The sequence below is a fragment of the Pecten maximus genome, chromosome 4 (genome assembly GCF_902652985.1).
Source record: "Pecten maximus chromosome 4, xPecMax1.1, whole genome shotgun sequence".
NCBI lineage: Eukaryota > Metazoa > Mollusca > Bivalvia > Pectinida > Pectinidae > Pecten > Pecten maximus.
In genome coordinates this window covers 47,393,005-47,413,776 of record NC_047018.1, presented here as the reverse complement: position 1 = coordinate 47,413,776, position 20,772 = coordinate 47,393,005, and the positions used below count along the sequence as shown (strand labels likewise).

At 34.5% G+C, this 20,772-nt stretch overlaps 2 protein-coding genes across 3 annotated transcripts in view; one reads left to right on the top strand and one right to left on the bottom strand.

The window, feature by feature from the left end:
- Window positions 1-9,794, bottom strand: part of LOC117326286 (protein FAM49B-like) — a 31,850-nt gene extending 22,056 nt beyond the window's left edge. The window contains exons 1-2 of one of the 2 annotated variants that reach the window (XM_033882969.1): window positions 9,665-9,794; window positions 2,695-2,821 (exon numbers count right to left, since the gene is read on the bottom strand). The gene's annotated coding sequence lies outside the window, so the exon portion shown is untranslated. Of the gene's footprint in view, window positions 1-2,694; window positions 2,822-9,453; window positions 9,575-9,664 lie in introns of those variants that run through there. The other variant, XM_033882970.1, reaches the window with a different exon arrangement.
- A 2,205-nt stretch (window positions 9,795-11,999) lies between these two features.
- On the top strand, window positions 12,000-20,381 carry LOC117326283. The gene is made up of 4 exons (XM_033882962.1): window positions 12,000-15,620; window positions 15,922-16,023; window positions 16,564-16,671; window positions 17,403-20,381. The coding sequence occupies exons 1-4, from the start codon at window positions 12,011-12,013 to the stop codon at window positions 17,519-17,521; spliced, it is 3,939 nt and encodes a 1,312-aa protein (XP_033738853.1). The 5' UTR covers window positions 12,000-12,010; the 3' UTR covers window positions 17,522-20,381.
- The last annotated feature ends 391 nt before the right edge of the window (window positions 20,382-20,772 follow it).

The window sequence follows — 20,772 nt, the reverse complement described above, 5'->3', positions numbered from 1 at the left end:
TTTTGTAAACTTGTTAAAATCACAATTAAATTTTTGTATGTCCTGATAACAATAGTGTTAGTTTCATATATGTTTGTAAGTTAATATAACAAGGCCTGCAAGATTAATTGATAAAAAAAAATAAATAAAAGATCTGCTTTAGAGGTAATACAGCTTTTATAATAATATCATTTGAAAAGGCCTAAACATGTCTAAAATGTTTTTTGTCTAACATTATCAAAGTTAATGCTGCATTAATTTTTAAAAATAATTTTCACAAGTATAATAAATTTTTCAGGTGCAAAAACAGCAGACAAGACAACAAGGCTTAACCAGTCGACTCTTGAGAGCTATTTTCACGTCATGAAATAATCTTTAACTTTTGGGTTAAGCTTACTAACTGTTAATTATGCACATATATGTTTAATATTGATATGTAGAATCTGAGAATTCAACTCGATTCTCCAAAAGGAGCCTCCATAAACATATCATAAAATGTAAACTTTATTCATTATATAACAATTCCGAAAAAAGTTATAACTATATATTAATCACGCTTGTTGGCCCGGATGGAAGCGCGCGAGGGGTCTTACTGTGGAAAGAAACCGGAGTACCGGGGAAAACCCAGGTGGATGGGCAGATGACCCCATACCTTTTCACGTCTGTTTGAGGAATCAAACCCAGGTGAAAGGCATGTGTGTTACCACTTTGCAACCCGATCACCCAATTTATAGAACTATCATTTATACAAGTCAGTTTGAAATAATTCATATTAGAAAAGTGACATCGACTCCAATTCAAGCTTACAGGCAAAAATGAAAACTAAATCACGAATTGCAATTCCACACCAACAGTTGTAAGAACGAATCATTTTTAATTTTTGAAGAATCTGTGTCTTAATTATAAATGCAAATTACAGTACATCACACAATTATTATTTAAGGAAATTCCAAAATTGACACGAGTATCATTATGGAGGGGGTCATTGGACCATTAGCCCATAATTTTCCTGAATGACCAACATGATTTAGAAAAATCCTTTAAATTTCTATAAATGGTCCATAAATTATATTACAGATATATATATATATACAATGTAGTTATTTTTCTTGAAAATGACCCATCTATTTGATAACCGAAAATAATCCCTATGGAGATAATCAATATTCCTTCCTATCAAAAACTAAGCCGAGGTTCAGCTGATAAATTGTCTGTATAAATAATCAGTTAATTTACATGTAGATTTCTACTTAGATTCTTCATGTATTACAAATTAAATATAGCTGTAGCTCGTTAGAATGTGTTTATTAATCTGACATCAGACCAGCTGGTTTGTGATAATAACAGTCCAATGAATTTACCAGAGAGTCTGAATCCTTCATTTTCAATAAAGGAAGTTCTGTTATCAAAGTACAGATAATACTCTTGTTTCATAAGTTACTATGATACGGTTTGGAGTTGTTGGTGACACAATGGTATCGATATTGACCTCGGTGATATCCTGGTGTGTTGTGTAAATTTTACCACCTCACACTGGTGGTGTTGTATTCCATATATCAATACAGCTCACCAATGATTATATAACCCCAGGGAACTAATCATGTTTCTAATCTAACTAATGCAATGGTCAAATACAGTTAAGGCTGTATGTTACATTACACCCTGTAAATTGATTTTAGAGTTATCTCCCTTGTAAAACTTTAAATAATATTTCTAACATCACACATTTTTTCCCCACATTTCAAGCATTTGTTTACAAAAACTGTGGCTAGCTTTAGTGAAAGTTTGATGGAAATTTATTTATTATCACCAAGAAATAAATCTGATCACAATATATGTACATCAGCTAAAAGTTTCATTGTGTAAACTTTCATTCTGGGGAAATCAATTTTCAGTGGGGTAATTAATTTTCAGTTCCTGTGATTTCAAACTCTTTAAAATTGTCCTTTTTAAGCAGGCATACAGATAAATGTTTTGTGTATTGATCAGGAATTCAATATCGTTTACAACTTAACGAGACAATAGCTCAGGTCTTTATTTATGTACAACTTAACGAGACAATAGCTCAGGTCTTTATTTATGTGCAATCAAGATTAGACTGTTTTAGATCACATTTGTTGAGCTATTTTAAGTAGAGTTAAGAATAAAAGGATGATAAGCATTTCAATGTTCGATTTTGTCAATTAATTTACCCAAGATTCACCCTAGTAACAATGTAAACATTCAAACATCATTCAAACAGCCATGTCCATATTGATTTGCAGTTTTCCTTATTCTATTCCAGGTGCGACAACAAGCAATAACTTGTAGAATTCCGCATTAAATTGATCAACATGTCTGGTAAATTTAAACCAACCCATATGTATAGCTGTATTTCATTAGCATGCAATAAGTCCCACCCCTATATAAATATATAAATTAGTCAAATTTTTTTTTAATGCCATTTAATTTAAAGTTATGTTTGTTTGCTGGGTTTAATTTATCACCCCGTGAACAGCAAGGGTCACTTCAAGTAGCTGGTGAATACCGCACTGAACATTATGGAGGCCTATTACATGCCATCCACAGCAATAAGGGTAAGCTTAATGTGTCTTGCCAAAGGACACAACAGACGACAACACAAAATGATATGGGTACGTAGGGATCATCGAACCACACACCTGGTTTCCTCACCTGAGGTTATGTATCAGCCACATTATACAGTATTATAATTACCTTAAGTCCCAAGCTTCCAATTAAATTGTACTCCTCATCCAACCGGATTGGTTATTTCTCTTTCTTCAGCTGGCACTCACAGAGTAAATGTCGTTTATGCTTCGAGAAACCAGTGTGAAGATATGACCTGTGAAATAAGAGAAACTTGTTAAAATTTGATCCTAACTTGTGGCACAGGCGTTTATCAACTACCTACCAAACTGCTACCAATACTACATATGATATATATATATTACATACAATTATGGTACATCTTTGTTGGGGCAGTGGTGTTCGAGTGGTTAAGGTGTCCTGACACTTTTATCACTAGCCCTCCACCTCTGGGTTGCGAGTTCAAAACCTACGTGGGGCAGTTGCCAGATACTGACCGTAGGCCAGTGGTTTTTCTCCAGGTACTCTGGCTTTCCTCTACCTCCAAAACCTGGCACGTCCTTAAATGACCTTGGCTGGTTGTTAATAGGGCGTTAAACAAAACAAACCTAACCAAACATCTTTGTTTCTATCAATATGATGATTTATGGAGGGAAATGAATAATACTGACTGAGGCCGCATCAATATTGGTCACCTTCGCTCCGTAAATCATTATATTGATAGAAAAAACAAAGTGCTACAGCTGTTTTATTACATTTCTGTATCTAAACCAGAGCATAGGATTAGGATGCTAAAGGTATGATCCATGATAGTCATCTTATTCCATAATATTCATCACAATGTCATAAATACCACAACTTGATGGAATGAGTCTGACAGATAATTCAGATTTCAATGAAATTGAGAGGCGTCACATGATATTAAGTGGCATCACATGATATCAAGCAACATCACATGACATTAAGCAGCATCATATGCAACATCACATGATATTAAGAGGTATCACATGATATTAAGCAGCATCACATGATCACACAAGCTTGCAATACCATATTTCATCACTGTCAGTTATAACACAGAGTGCAATTCTATTTAACATGTGATCGAATGTAGACCAATCGGCATCTGATACGAAACTGGAAATGCTATAAATTCTCTTATGTCATTCATAAATATACATTTTGAATGCAATCTCTCTGATAACTTAAGTGAGCTAGGCCAAAAGTCAGGTAGTTGGAAACTCTGCTGTGAAATTTAAAAAGATTTTTGTGAAGAATAAACATCAAGTCTATCGATAGATAGTATGCATATATCCAGTATAAAAAATACAAGGAACTTTAAATGTTAGTTTTAAGATTTTGCACACTTCATACAAGCCTAAAAGGAAACAAATTGTCACTGGCTCAATAAGAGCTATCAAATTATGTAAATTAATGATAGAATGATTTCCACTTTTACAGTGAAACAAAGAGAGAGACAAGAAATGTACACTTCCTGTAGGTGAACAGGAGACATTTGGCTACCTCGTAAATTAGCGGGTCAAAAATTTAAATATATATAGTACCTGGAAACTGTTACACATGTTACAATCGATTGACAAGCACTCTTGTTACTTCGTAAATCTTTCTTTCAACATTCAACTGATTTCTATGGAAAGAATTCTATACTTTAATATCAAATCAAATGATTATTAATTGGGTACAATGTAAATTCTATGACTGCAGGACTTATATACATTTGTGGCAAGGCAGTATAAATAGAGGTTACACGAGTGATTGTTGGATATGGAATTTATTTCACACTCGTAAGTTTTTTTTTTTAAGTTACAAAAGACACTAGCTGTAGCGAGTGTCTTTTGCAACTTTTAAAAAAATAACTTACGAGTGTGAAATAAATTCCATGTCCATCTACCAAAATAATATCGGCTTGAATCAAAGGGAAACGTGGCCAAGTATCACGAGTCGTGTGACCTGTTTCTACCAAAATAATATTGGCTTGAATCAAAGGGACATGTGGTCAAGTATAATTTCGCTTATATGCAAATTAAGTGTACTGGTGACGTCCGGGACCCGGTGATGTGACGTCATTTGATTATTGATGATGTGATCAATAACAATTGCAGCTTAGGTCAAAGTTCGAATTCTTGACAATCAAAAGAACAGAAGGTCATATACCACTAGTGGTATATAACATATATTTATCCAACAGTCGGCACATTTATACCATGGCTTGAGAGTGGAATAACACAGCGTATTGTGGTAGAAATATATATATATAAGCTCTAGGTTATTCTGGTTTGGTGAGTGCCATAGATCATGATTTCGAGACCCGGGCAAGGCACGAGTCATAAAGTTATCTCCCTCAATCATTTGTGTCACTACCAGTACCTGGTATGTTATTTATCATATAATTTAATTTTGTATGAAACACGCATTTTCATTGGCTGAAATAATTTTGTTATACCTCCATAACAAAATTTTTGACGTTGCGAAATGTAACGTCATTTTTGATTGGCTGATGATGTTGCGTAATAATTTATCACAGAAAAGAGTTCGCCAAAGAAAGTGAAATATCTTGGTGTGTATAAGACGAAATTAAATCATAAGAATTAACATTAATTATTTTTTTCTGTTATACAGTCATAACAGAAAAAACTGGAGTGTACTCTAAATAAACCGCTTTGCATTTATATATATATAATCATCACTCAGAGACTTATATAAGACCCTGGAAGTGGAAAAGAACATTTTTCGTCAAGAAAATAATCCAGATGTGTTCTCCTGAAAAATTAATTTCAAACAGTGGGGCTGGCTTCCAGTTGGTCAATTGCATGTTCACAGTCCCTAAAGAGAGACGTGGCATGATGTCAAGTTGTCAACATTGTCGATAGAAATAACATTTCCTGGGCTTTCCTACTTGTTCGACTGCCCACGTGCTAACTTGGTGAAAATTGACCAAGTGACTGACCATGCATTACGGATGAGTAATTACACATGTAAACGACTAAAGTAGACCGTGCTTAATGACCTCAACTACATACAAAGTTGATTTTACCATACATTTAGGCAATAAAATGATTTTTAAAACTTCACATTTCTTTTGTGGTTTAGCATATTATAAGTAGTTCATGTAAATTTCCAATATCTCTGCTCAGGTTGATACTTTACACAAAAATTTGCCCCTAAATTCTTTCTATAAACAGCAGGTATTAAAAAACACTTTTTGTTCAACTTTGATACTTTTCTTACAGTGGTATGTGTACTTGCTGGTAAGAACAGTTGTGTAAGTGGAATGCATTATAGAATTCCAGCTGGTGTTCCTTTACACAAGTGTGAAATAATATACATCTTATAAACAATACAAAATATAAGATGACAGTAACGGCACCTCCGAGGTTAAAATGGCACATATATATGTGTGTCATAAATACAGGTATAGAACATTTGGTTTGTTTGGTTTGTTTTTTGTTTAACGTGCTAGGTTTGGAGGTGGAGGAAAGCCGGAGTACCCGGAAAAAAACCACCGGCCTATGGTCAGTACCTGGCAACTGCCCCACGTAGGTTTCAAACTCGCAACCCAGAGGTGGAGGGCTAGTGATAAAGTGTCGGGACACCTTAACCACTCGGCCACCGCGGCCCCAAGGTATAGAACATGTACAGCATTCATTTTTTAAGTCCCTGCCATGCTGGGTTGTACAAGAAGAGTTCATCACTGAGGATTCCCAATGTTGTCTATCACAAGAGCAATGCTTCCAAAGTGACCAAAGCACTTTGTCTTGGAAGAAATATATATACTGTCAAAGATTCTCAAAGCTCTCTGTCTTGAAAGCAATGCAGTCAAAGATTCCAAAATTAGGCTCTCCATCTTCAAAGTAATGCTGTCAAAGATTCCAAATGCTCTCTGCTTTCTGTCTTGAAAGCAATGCTGTCAAAGATTCCCAAATCAAGCTCTATTTTTTTCAGAGCAATGCTGTCAAAGATTTTCAAAGCTTTCTACCTTCAGCGCAATGCTGTCAAAGATTCCAAAATTAGGCTCTCAATCTTCAAAGTAATGCTGTCAAAGATTCCCAAAGCTCTGTCTTCAGAACAATGCTGTCGAAGATTCCAAATGCTCTCTGCTTTCTGTCTTGAAAGCAATGCTGTCAAAGATTCCCAAATCAAGCTCTATATTTTTCAGAGCAATGCTGTCAAAGATTTTCAAAGCTCTATCTTCAGAGAAATGCTGTCAAAGATTCCCAGAACTCTCTATCTTCAGTGCAATGATGTCAAAAATTTCCAAAGCTCACTATTTTGAGATTTGTCAAAGATTTTGAAAGCTCATTGCCGTGAAGACCAATATTAATACTTCTAGACTGGTCTTCAGTTCTTTTAAACTCTTTCACATTGGAAGTTAATTCCATGGTCAATTGATTCCAGTAAAATCTATCTCAATGCCAAAGTTCTTAAACATGATTCTACATGCTTGTCAAAACTTGAGGGAAGTTATTCTTCAAAAAAGATTCAGTATATATTATCTTATTCAGCAGGTAGAACATATTGCGCTATCGGACCTGCAGGTAGCTAGAGCCATCGATAAATCTACATGAGAGGTCTGAGTCGTGTACTTATAGAATTTCAATAGGATTCACTGAAATGGTTAACAATATCATATGGGACTAGTTCTTTTAGCAATTCAGTTGAAAAGGATTCATTCAAATAAAATTTAGATTGAACACTGGTTATAGGTGTGGTGTGATCTCTTGTTGGGACTGGTTTGTGTTTCTCAGGAAGCTGAGATCGTGGACAGTCCTGTGCATAGCTCTTAGGCAAGACACTTTATCCAATTTCGACTGGATAGCATATGCATGAAGCAGACCACTTTTTCCGATGATCATGAGGCAGCCATCAGCTTCTACAAGAGACCACTACCTAAAAGCTACCATGATTGTTTGAGAGTTAATACTCAGCAAACAAACTTTTCAAAAACCGAGACTGGTGAAACCTTCGGTGCTGATCTTGTAACTGGATTACTTCCAGGTGATCATAATTAATCTTATAGAGCCTTTGACTTTTGAAATCCGAGATTGTACATCCACTTCCGAGCTTCATAATTAGCTGTGTCCTATTACCTATTAGACAAAATCCTGTATTTCTCATGATCATTGTTTGTGGAATGAATGGGTATGACTTCTATTTTGAATTACTGCAACTGAACTTGGTTACGGTTTACAGCTTATATTAGCTCTGTTAGCAATTCATTTTGTTAGCATTAACTTGTTGTCAAAAGGAGACAAACACTTGAAAACAAAAGCAGCCATCAGTCAATTTTCTTCAGACTAGTGATCAATGGAAATGTTTTTTCTTGCATGTTAAGAGATTTTCATGAACTTAATTGAAAATCGTAACAGAAACAAGTCCCATGTCAATAAGTTTGGCAGTCATATAATGAGATAAAATCTCAGAGTGGTTGACAAAGAGAGCAAAGTTTTCAAATAGAAGGTGATTGATGCTATCTAGATATTGTAAACAACTTTGTGATCAGGCATGGCGTAACAATATCATAGCGGGCTGGTTCAAAATCATGAGGGTGGGGATGGGGGTGGGGGACGGGTGTGGTTGGAGAGGTTGCATAGAATGTTAAAACCGTATTACTAAAGTTAACATCGAGCAGAGATTGATCACCACTGCTGACCTGACAACCAGAGGACGGTGTAGAAATAGGGTCAAAACGGCGGGCAACGGTTGGAATCCTAGTGACGACACTGTCAACATGCAGTCTCCATAGCACCATATCAATACTGCCTAACCAAAGCAGTGTAGTTAAGTCGATTAGTGAAGCCAGAACAGCCTGTAGATGAAGATCTTATTACAAACTCTTCAATTTCACATCTCATGTACATAATTATATCAGTATCCAATAGTCATTTGTCTGATAAAAGTGGAAACAAAGTGACTGAATCCTTGTGTATAAAATCTTGGTTGTGATATATACGAAATGGGGAAATGAAGTTAATTGAAATCTGTTATCAAGTAGTACAACTCCTAGTTTCACTGCAGCATATGGGACAAATTCACACCCTGTGTTGAATGATGTGGTTAATGTGTCCCGACAAATAATCATTAGCCCTCTACCTCTGGGTTGCGAGTTTGAAACCTACGTGGGGTAGTTGCTGACCGTAGGCTGGTGGTTTTTCTCCAGGTACTAGCTAGTACTCCAGCTTTCCTCCACCTCCAAAATTTAAAACTTGTCACGTCCTTAAAGTGACCCTGGCTGTGAGTAGGATGTTAAACAAAACAAACAAAGCAAAAAACAAAGTCTTGAACGATGGTAACAGCTATCTTTCTATTTGTGTTACTGACAGTACCCATCCAAACCAATATATTTATCAGCTGCATGTTTAGCCTTTTTGGTGCCTGCAAGAATTAACAGGCAAGTTAAAATCATTCAAGCTTTATAAACATGTACAGCTTGTGTACATGATGTCTCCTGTCACTTTAAACTCTGTCATAACCAGTCCTAACCCTGTGTTCATGCTGTAGACATATAGTACAGCTCTCTTTGTACAACTATTGCTTTACATGTTGCTTTGAAAGCAGAACATCATAACAGACATATCGTTATCACCTGGAAAACTAAAATTGGTACAAATTAATATTATGTTGCACATAAAGTTGAATCAACATGAAGCATGATATGTAAGGTAGAAACTGTATATAATGTTGGAAAATGCTTCGGCATATCGACTTTCCCGTGCATTAATTTTATGCCTATAGCTACAGACAGTAAGATAATATGCCTCGAGGTTAGATCGCGAAGTCGAAAGCAAATGAAAGCATGATTCGTACGTGAAGAGCAAAGGGACTATCGAAAACGACCATAATTAGTGAGAAACAACATTAAATACATACCCAAGTTAGTGTTTGGACACAAGACACAAATGGACCTATAAATGCTAATCACAGAAATATTAAATATCACCTCAGTACAAAAATGTACCTATCACGATCAAGCTCAGTTCCTGGTTTCACCAACAAGCGTCAAGTGTATTTCCGGGTCAGAGTAACATGCTGGCTTCCATATTAGGACTTATCTGAAGTCAAACCAGCTTCGAGTTCTTACCTATATCAACTGGTGATCAACCAGACCGTTGCTGGTATCTAACTGCAAAATCAATACCGGTTTTCTCCGTTGACAAGCTGAGGTTACAGAAGATGAAAATATCGTCGGAAGTCACATCACACAAGCACTCGTTGTAAACGAGATTCTCGCGAGACTTTAAATACACACAACAAAAGCACGTGCTCATTTGTCAAAAGCAGACGTCGTCCAAAGTTCTGTGGAATAGCGATCGCAATGTCGTTATTAACTTGTACAGTAATGAAGACGTAAAGAAAGTATGTAGCATATATGATTGAGAAGACTGGTTCGTGGCATAGATATTTGTTAAATATAATGTCAACCTTTCCCTGAAGCACAGATTAGATATATTGTCACCGATATTTTGGTGAAAGCGTCGTCTGCTAGGAGTGCAATACAGTAGGTAGACATACTGTGGCTGATTTGTTACAATTTGTAGACAATCCCTTTTAAAAATGTCAGTATTCACTTTGTAAATATTAAATGTTATTTTTCATAATTTTATTGCCATTTATTAACTGTCTTCAGACGGAATTGAATTAATCAGATATTAGACAACAATAACATGAATAAGAGTTATCAAACTTTGTACTATACTCTCAGTGAGTCCAGCATTATGCAACCTATACCTGAACTTTATTTTGTACCACTTGGATTGCACAGAAAAGCACACCCCAACAAAACCACCACACCATCCCATACCAGCAATACATTCCATTTAATAATCATATGTACATGTATACAAGATGTATTTAACTCACTGTTTGAGACTAGGCCTACCTAAACATTTCCAGGTTCAAAGTCAGAAACCCAACCTAAACATTTCTGGACTTGAACATCCTTCCTAAACATTTCCATACCATTTTATAAAAACACCCTACCTAAATATTTCCATGAATACTAATTAAAATTAAAAAAAACAACAACAAAAAACAAAACCCTTCTTAAACATTTCTGCTATCAAATAATCTTACATGTGTAGTAGGAGTAGAAAATGCACGGCCAGACTGGGGTTCGAACCCAGGACCTCCAAACACTAGCCGGATCGATGCTCTACCAATTGAGCTACCTGGTCGCCGATGATCAACCCAGTCCAGTTCTGCTACACACAGGTCTATAAACTCAAACCCAAACATCCTGCTTAAACATTTCCATACTCTAAAATCCTTCCTAAACATTCTGGACTGACACACCTGTTCCGCTACCTTAGCATTTCTGGACTCAAAAATACCCTACCTAAACATTTCTGGACTTGGACACTTGACTCTACCTTAACATTTTGGGACTTTGAAACCTAGACGCAAACATTTTTGGACTTAGACACCCTACTATATATTTTTAGAAACATTTCTGTGCGTACATTTTTCTGGTTCAAGCATTCTACCTAAACATTTCCAACTCTAAAGCCATACCAAAAACATTTGTGGATGTGGGGATCTCGACTTCTTAATTGATGTCATAGAATCGTATTATAAGCCATCTTATTGTGTGATATGTAATGATGTTTACTAGATTTATATTTATAAATATCTTTGTGTTTTAAAGCATCATGCTATACAAAGTTCTATTATCATACTTTAACTAGTAAGACAGTGCATAACTACTTAAAGACTAAGAGACTGATGCTACCCATACAAATAACACAGCAACATTGTACATGTATAGGTAAATGGAAATGCTAAACATGTATCCAAAACACCAGATGTTGGGGCCAAATCAAAAGCTTTCAAAATAATACCACCCGGGCCACATGGTCTTTCACTACCCTGCACCACATTGCACCATCCTGTGCATGACTTCTTGTCCATAATGTCACTCTATGTCACCCTCTACACCCTGTACATTTACACTTTTATAGAGCTATGGACTCCATACACTGCACTTCTCTGTCATCCTATACACCATGTACATTTACACAAGTTTGTATATATGGCTATGGATACCATAGACTGCACTATTCTGCCACCCTCTACACCTGTACAATCAGTTTGTATTGGGCTATGGACTTCATACACAGCATTGTGGGATACTATTTCCTACATGATATGGACAACTGTTCAGTGTTTTATCACTCATTTTTTTTTTATAAATTTTGTTTTCTTTTGACTAATGGCGGAATACTAATGCTTGGGTTTGAATTTTTACATGTAAAATAATTTTCTTGATTTCATACTCAAAATTATAAATATTGTTAACTCAGTTTTCATTAAACCGTAAAGTTCTTGTATTGGGATATATGTACAGCTTTGTATAATCTGCTCAGAATAAAAATGTTTACACTTTATAATTTCTTTTATTTTGCAGGTTAAAATTGTATCAGTCTGAAAGATGGATGTTGAAGAAGGATGTGAGAATCTGGTGGTTAAAATCCTAATGGAACTCTGTGATCAAGTATTTGAACATTCTGGTGGAAATGTTTGTAATGAAAACAATGGAAAGAAAATTATTGATGAAATGGAAGTTACAAAATGTGTCGGGGAAGTCCTTTGCAATATGGTTGATACATGTTCTCAGGGTTTTATTCTTAATCAAGAACCGAGAAGGAACACTGGAGACAGCCAAACAGAAATAACTTCGAACAATTGTATTGATGAATGTAGGGATGTAGACCAATGTTTTGAAGAGGTGACCTACCATTCAGCTCGTTCAGGTCAGCTTAAAAAAGAAACCAAAAACTGTTTAAATATTTGTCACATTTCTGAAGTAGGGGGAAATGATGGTCCTATCAATTATCATTCAGGAACAGGTGATTATTCAGAAATGGATATAGACACTAAAGACAGTGCAGATTCTAAGCAGTGGAATCCTAGTACCTCACCTCGAGGAAAAGTTGAAATCTTTAGACAGGAAAAGGTGTTTGTGGAAGATAGATTTACCTTCAAGGAAGATGATAATCTTTTAGAAAATAAGTATATTCTTCATCAGGATAATGAGGAACTCTTAACTGTAAAAGAAACACGAGTAGAAGAACAAGGACTAGTACAACAAGTGGTGAATGAAGATACAGGTTTTGGGGACCAGACAGATTTACCAAATCTAGAATACAACATTCAGTCATGTGAGGATTCTGAACCTGAAAAAATGGACCAGACAAATATTACTTTTGAGATACAAGATATGATACAGCATCAGACTTATTCAGATGAGGAAAAGGGAGTTCAAAATAATATAACTACCAAGGAGAAATTATATAGGCAAGAGTATGGCATTGATGATCAGACACGTTTGCCTGGTCTGATATCAACTGAATTGTCAGTTCTTCAAGAGCAGCAGACAAGTTCATTTAACAATATCAGAGAAGACAATATGATGGTTGAAAATCAAGGTATGATGTCACAGCCTTCACAACAAGATGTCAATGTTGTAAATGACAACACCTTTCAGGAAGAAGTGCATAGTCATGTCTTTAATTCATCTGTTGAACAATGCCACCTGTTTCAGATAGAAGAAAGGCAAATCAACCAATTTGTTGAACAAGGTCATATCTCTCATCAAGATGAGTTGGAAGACCAGGCATTTGAACAGTTTAATGTACATGACCAGAAAATTGAGCAGCCTATTGAACAAGACTTTGCTTCTCAGGAAAAGGTTGTCCAAGATCAGTTGTGTGAGCTATATGTTTTACAAGACCAGCATTCACAAGAAACTGTGCAGGATGAAGAATATGAACAATCTATTGATAAAGGCAAGGGAATGACATGTAAGGAAAAAGTTAAGGATGATACATTTAAGCAATGCATTGAAGAAAAGAATGTGTCTCAGGAAAATATTGTTCTAGGCCTGATGTCTGAAAAGTCTGTTCAACAAGACAGGACTTTTATCACATGTCAGCCACAAGATCACAAAACGGAAGAGGCTGATATTCCAGAGACTGCACTATATCAAACATCTGAGCATCCTTTTCAGCAAGAGCAGTCTTCTGAGCAAAATGAAGCACAAGATCAAGCAACTGTAGAATCTATTGAACAAGATCAAACTTTTGAGCAAAATGAAGCACACGATCAAGCAACTGCAGAATTTATTGAACAAAATAAAACTTCTGAGTACAATGAGGTGCAAGATCAAGCAACTGTAGAATTTATTGAACAAGCTCAAACTTTGGAGCAAAATGAAGCACAAGATCAAGCAACTGTAGAATCTATTGAACAAGACCAGACTTCTGAGCAAAATGAAGCACAAGATCAAGCAACTGTTGAACAAGACCAGACTTCTGAGCAAAATAAGGTACAAGATCAAGTAACTATAGAATCTATTGAACAAGATCAAACTTCTGAGCAAAATGAAGCACACGATCAAGCAACTGCAGAATTTATTGAACAAAATAAAACTTCTGAGTACAATGAGGTGCAAGATCAAGCAACTGTAGAATTTATTGAACAAACTCAAACTTTGGAGCAAAATGAAGCACACGATCAAGCAACTGCAGAATTTATTGAACAAAATAAAACTTCTGAGCAAAATGAAGCACAAGATCAAGCAACTATAGAATCTATTGAACAAGCTCAAACTTTGGAGCAAAATGAAGCACAAGATCAAGCAACTGTTGAATTTATTAAACAAAATAAAACTTCTGAGCAAAATGAAGCACAAGATCAAGCAACTGTTGAATTTATTAAACAAAATAAAACTTCTGAGTACAATGAGGCACAAGATCAAGCAACTGTAGAATTTATTGAACAAGATCAAACTTCTGAGAAAAATGAAGCACAAGATCAAGTAACTGTAGAATCTCTCAAACAAGACCATGCCTCTGAGCATTTAATTGCACAAGATAAGGACAAAACTATCTTAGGATGTCAACAAAACCTAAAATATCAACAAGGGTTTGAACAAAACCTAACCACTGTTGTGCAAGTTCATCCATCAGAACAATCAATTAAAAATGACCAGTTTTCTCAAAAACCTTCAGTGCATGAACAGACATCTTCAGAATCTAAAGAACAATATGTTGAACAAAACTGTACCTGTCAGTGTGAAATATTTGTAGAGAATTTTAACATGCCAAACCAAAATTCCAAGAAAAATGTTGCACAAAATTTAACATGTGAACAATCTCTTGATGAAAAGCGTACGTTTGATGAAAGTGCTGTCAAAAATCAAATATGGGAAAATATGATATTAGAATCAAGAGTGCAAGACCACACAATAAATACACAGGAACAGACTTGTGAAAAAAATGTTATCATTAAAGACCGTTTTGTGGAAAACACTTTTGTACAAGACCAAATAGCCCTGCAACCAGTTGACAGTATTGTGCAAGAACAGATATCTGAGGTGACAGCAATGCAAGTTGAAAAAGAAAATTACATGCATGAAAATCAAGCATCTGAGTGCTTTGTTCAAGAGCAGTCCACACAGGAAGGTGTTCCTCCAGGAAATCCATTACAACTAAAAAATCTGCAGGACAGTGATGAGGGGGAAACAAGATTTGAGGAGGAAAATATTCAATGTGAGAAAATTGAAGATAATTATGCCAAAGATACTGAATTAAAGAACTTTAAACACCTTCACCGCTCTGAAAAGCAAACTCATCAAGATCATATGGCTGTAAAACAAATCAATTTCCTCAGAACTGTGGCTGGTGAGTGTGAAAAGGATTTGACTGACTACAAGATTGAAGGAACTAAGGGTTTTACTTCACATGAACACTGGAAAGATCAAACTTTTGAACAATCACCAATACTAGCAAATCAAAGTTTGAATTCTCAGTGTAAGCTGGATCAGAATTATTCTGAAGAGAATCCATCTTGTAGACATAAAAGAAGTTTTCTCGCTACTGAGGAGACCAAGTCCATTGAAGAAGAACCAGATTTGAAAAGAATATGTATCAATATGAAGTGCACTGCGAGAATTGACGATCAGGCTGTACCATCTGTTGAGGCTGCTGGCCATTTCCTGCCTCAGGAAGAAACGGGCATTTACAGTAGCTGTTCTGAAGGTAAACTAAAGTTTTTATTGGTTGTCCTAATGGTTAAATGTATAAAAGATCAACTGGTGATAAGGAAGAAAGCAAAACACTTGTAGATAATAGTAAGAAAGTTATAGACTTTTAACATGTATTTATATCTAATAATAGCTTTTCAAATTCAAATCCAAGTTAAAGATTCTTTAAATCTTATGAAATGAAGTAAACAGCTAGTGTTTGAAAAATGAAATTGATATTTGATAGCCCAAGTATAGTTTTTGGTTTTTTCATGAATAAAAATACATTTTTTTTCCCATTTTCAATCCTATTCTAGGTTCAAAACAATGGAAAGAAAACTCACCAACAGCATATGAAGTGTGCACTAAAGGTTCAGTTTTGGAGCATGTAAATACTGATAAACAAGTGATTCAAAATGGTAAGGTTAAAAATAAGTCTAGAAAAATAAAACGCACACACAAAAAGATTGTATTGAAATAAAAAAAAAAACCATCCATGTACATGTTATGTCAGCTATTTTCTGGATATTATACAAAAAGAAATTTTCATTATGTGCAAAAATTGGTGGATTGTTAGACTAATAACAACTTTATATTAATTATCCATGAATTTTTGTACCATGAATTTGGTTCAATAGCTTGAAACCTTGAAGAAACTACAAACAGTTCATGTTTTACATTATGGTTAAAGGAAAATGATTCACATGCAGTGACACTCTGCATGTAGCAGATATTTGCACAGTTCTATCAGTTGGTGCATTTTAATTTCAATTCTTCACTATATATTCCTCCATGATGATCTGATTTCCCGACTTCATTATCATATTCTGATGACCTTGCTTATATTCTTAAAAAAAATCCCATGTTGACCATTGATTATCTGATGTAGCAGGTCATTGGAACTGCACACCTTATGTGATGTATCCTACACAATATAGTGCCTATCATTCCTATTTCAGCATTGCCTGATGATGAGATGCCGATACGGGAAGGTGGTGCCTTTAAATGGAAATATGTTCCTTCTTTTGATACTGATGCTGTTGTTCCAAAGAAAGATGAGACGGATGGTAAGTCCTTCCAGTAAATCCTTGAAAACCATGGTAAATAATAAAGTAATTAGATTTACTTGTCTATACTCTCAAAAAAGCTTACTTTTCTATACTCTCAAAAAAGCTTACTTGTCTATACTCTCAAAAAAGCTTACTTGTCTATACTCTCAAAAAAGCTTACTTGTCTATACTCTCAAAAAAGCTTACTTATCCATACTTTCAAAAAAGCTTACTTGTCTATACTTTCAAAAAAGCATTGCATGCTTTATTTGTTCTGGGTGAACAAAACAAAGATTTGAAGGCAACTCATTTACATGTACCTGTATGATTGTAACAGATATTTTTCTAAACTTTTCAGCTGAAATTAAAAAGTGTAAGTTTGGTTTTTCAGATCTTTTTTTTTTTCATTCAAGATTTAGTGGTATGCAATATATCAGATTATCCACAGTATAACATTCAATAGTCTTTTATTACTTACTATCAAATTGCTGTCTTCTTAATCATGTTAAACTTTGACAATCCTCCCTATATTGGAGGGATTTTGACTCTCTATATTTGACCCATGCTTTTTATTATTCATAAATTTAAACATTGTGATAATTCAAGTAGAAAGAGAAACCTAAAATACAGAGTTGAAAGTTATCAGTTTGTCAAAAGGAGGTCTATAAATGTACTAAGGTACACAATCTCCTTCAAAATGTTGACATGTATGGTATTGGTATTATAGACATTATAGCCTTGATTTTCAGGTTGTGAGCAGCTGATCAGGGTTACACCTCTTCCCATATGCAGAAAACCTAGGAGACTTGGATTGTCCAAAAAACAGAAGATTCAACATTTGCATCCTAATGTAAAACGGCCACACTGAACAAGAAATAATTGAAATCAGAAGTTTCATTTGTCATGTTTCCTGTTTTTGTTTTGTAATTTATTGTCAACTAACTCAGTTGTTTTCAATGTACACCGTTCCTTTTTATTTTTGTAATACAGTTTAAACTTCCCTGCCTGGGTGAATATTACATACTGGAATACTGGATATATATATGCTTATAATCTAGAGAAAAGGTATCCAAGGGTAAATTTGTAATGTTGAAGAATCAAACCTTGCTGTATGTAATTTTACTATTACCAAGTTTTTATAAGTTGAAACGAAATGATATCATGAGTAATCAATTTGTTCTCTCTTTTCTATCTTCATTACAATTCATCAAATTGTAACAAGTTGTAATTAATATTTACTGTGATTGTTGTCGTTTATAATCCTCAACGAAAACTGTCCAACTGATCCCTACAAATCTTTTCAAAATAGCAGGTTAATGCTCCGGTTGTATGTTTTGCTATTGGCGAGATGTCATTTTGGTATTTCTGTATGTACATACATGTCTATTTTTCATACAAATAGCTGGGTGTGGGTATAATGCCACACTTGGCACCTTCTTGTTTGTAATACACGTATTCATTGATTTTGAAAATAAATGATGGCGATATGTTTATATGTTAGAATATTGTATGTCTGTGAGAAACAGCCAAATAGCTGATCCAAGCGTTACTGTGATACCAATTTTCCTCGTACTGGTGTATAAGGAATAATATAATGGATTACTTCCCCTTATTCATCATTAATCATCACTTAATGATGAAATTTAATGAATGTTCATGTATTTTTATCATTAATTAAGTGTTGCCTACCTTATTAAATGTGGTTATGTTTTTGTATTTCAAATTGAATTATTTAACATTATTCTATAATCAATCAATGGGCCTTTTCTATAGCTAATTTCATGTTTTGAAGAAATACATATTTATGTGAAACTAGAAATAATCAACACTATTTATGTAAAATGAGAAACTTATCAATATGCTTTACGCATTATGTTATCCAAAATTTCATGTTTAAAATGCTACTTCTTTTATGATGCCAACATGTATATCATTATATATTTTATTTCATTCCAAATGTTTCAAGTAGACATAGACCTACATACATGTATATGAATTCATTATTGTTGAAGAGTGGATATTGGTGCAGTGCACAGCGATGAATGTATTTGTTGTGGCATTTAAATTATCCATTTTTTGGGAGAGTGTAAAAATGTCTGAGGTAACTTAGCCAAGTTTCTGTCCAAGCAGATACTGGCTCTAAATTCTAGCAAATGACAAAGTACCAGTGTTATAATGAATCAGTTTGTGAGAAATACACTTGAAATTTCATACTTTTCTCTCTAAAATTTCACCTTTATTTTGCTGTTAAAATTGATCTTATCTATCAAATATTTTTGATATGTAATTAATGAAATTTTTGATGAACAGATAATTTTCCACCATCATCAAATCACCCTGTGTCTGTGGTCAGTCCATAAACAATCCTTGTTATTGCTATTTCTTAAGAGGTTCTCCTTGGTGTCTCGCTGTGCCCATTTGATTTTTAGTTTGATCCAGAAAAAATAATCACCTTTAGACCGCCATCGTAGATTTTGACAGTTGAAGTTTGTGATTGCTTTTTCTCAGAGTCCTTAGATTTTTTTTTTTTAAATTTCATATTATGGGAAAGGTTTTCCTTGTTATCAGATTATAAATAAGAATAATGCAAAAAAGGGAAAAGTAGAGAAAAGATCAGTCTTACAAAAAACCAATAAAGACCATTCAATTGTGGGCGCCAAGATTTCTCTGGGATTTCTTGTTTCTGAAATATCACCTGCAACAAGTTTTAAGCTTGCAGACCAAGGGACATAACTCTTTTATTTTTCTATGCCAGTTTTCAAACCCAAGAAGCCATTAATTTAAAGTGTTTTGTGTTACTGCACACAAGGTGTGTTTGTTAACCTTATAAGAGATCCTTCACAAGTGAAAAGAAAGATTTATTTAACTTGATTTAGGAGAGTTATTGATATATTTTAACTTACGAACATAATAGGATCAAAATTAAGGTACACAAGCATTTATGTTTAAACAAGAAATAGTTATGTTATAACGATGAATATCCTAATACTATGATTTGTTGATATTGAATATTAATTTGTTAACTACTAAACATGCCATCTAAGCTGTACTGTGATTTGTTGTCAACTAATGACACTTTTGTTTATCACGTGAATGTGTGTATACAAGTGTGTTGGGCGACACGTTTGAAATAAATCGTTACAGTTAATGTTCCCAGGTGTTCAATCATTGTATGTGCTATTATACGGGAAATACACCAAAAATTACTGAAAAAGCATAATTCCTCATTTGAGAGTTGAATATTAATATCCTAAGAGGGTACATATGAAGAAAAATACCTGTTAAACTGGTTAAAACATATGAATCCCTATTTCTGCAAAATGTCTGTGAAATGAAAGCAGAATTCCACGTCTGTTTCAATGCCTTGATAAATTTTGTAACCTTAATTTATTTTACAATTGAAAAACTAGTTATACCAACTTGTATAAATCACACTTGTCGTAGTGTGGAAGGACACCAGATTATCCAGAGAAAACCCACATGGTCTGGTAGGTGACCTCATAGCTTTCCTCGGGACATCCGATCAGAGATGTGTCCCAGATTCAGTTACATGTAATGTATTATTTCCTGCATTTCACTTGTTAAGGATCTCAATCATTTAACAGGTACTTGAACACAAAACACTTTACATTAATGGGTTGGAATAAAGTTATATAAAGAGTTATATCCCTTGGTCTGAACATGACCCAGCAGCAACACAAACAGGAGGAAGTCACATGTATTTATTTACTCTTTATTTTATATTATATATTGCATAAATATGACAAATCATTTCACAGATCTATATTTGTATAATAATTACTTCTAAAATGTTGTTGGCTTGCTCTGACATGTAAAACAGGTTTACAATAATAGTTTCTTACATTTCTGCATGTATATATTTGAAATATTATAATACACATGCCAATTTCCAAACCAATTTATAGAAAGCGTTTCCAGTACTTTCTTATAATCTTGATGAGATGGCAGTAAAATCAGTCACCATTTAACATTGATACAAATGTCACATTCCTAGAGAAGAGTGAATTATATAAATTCAATTTAAAATTACAAATTGATTTTGGAAGTTTAGATATTACTTTCAGTATATCGGATGGAATTTTGTTAATATGTAAGATA

Coding starts and splice junctions, on each gene's coding strand:
- LOC117326283 (XM_033882962.1), top strand. CDS start 12,011: ATGGATGTTGAAGAAGGATGTGAGAATCTGGTGGTTAAAATCCTAATG. Junction 15,621..15,921: donor TTACAGTAGCTGTTCTGAAG/GTAAACTAAAGT, acceptor ATCCTATTCTAG/GTTCAAAACAATGGAAAGAA. Junction 16,024..16,563: donor TAAACAAGTGATTCAAAATG/GTAAGGTTAAAA, acceptor TTCCTATTTCAG/CATTGCCTGATGATGAGATG.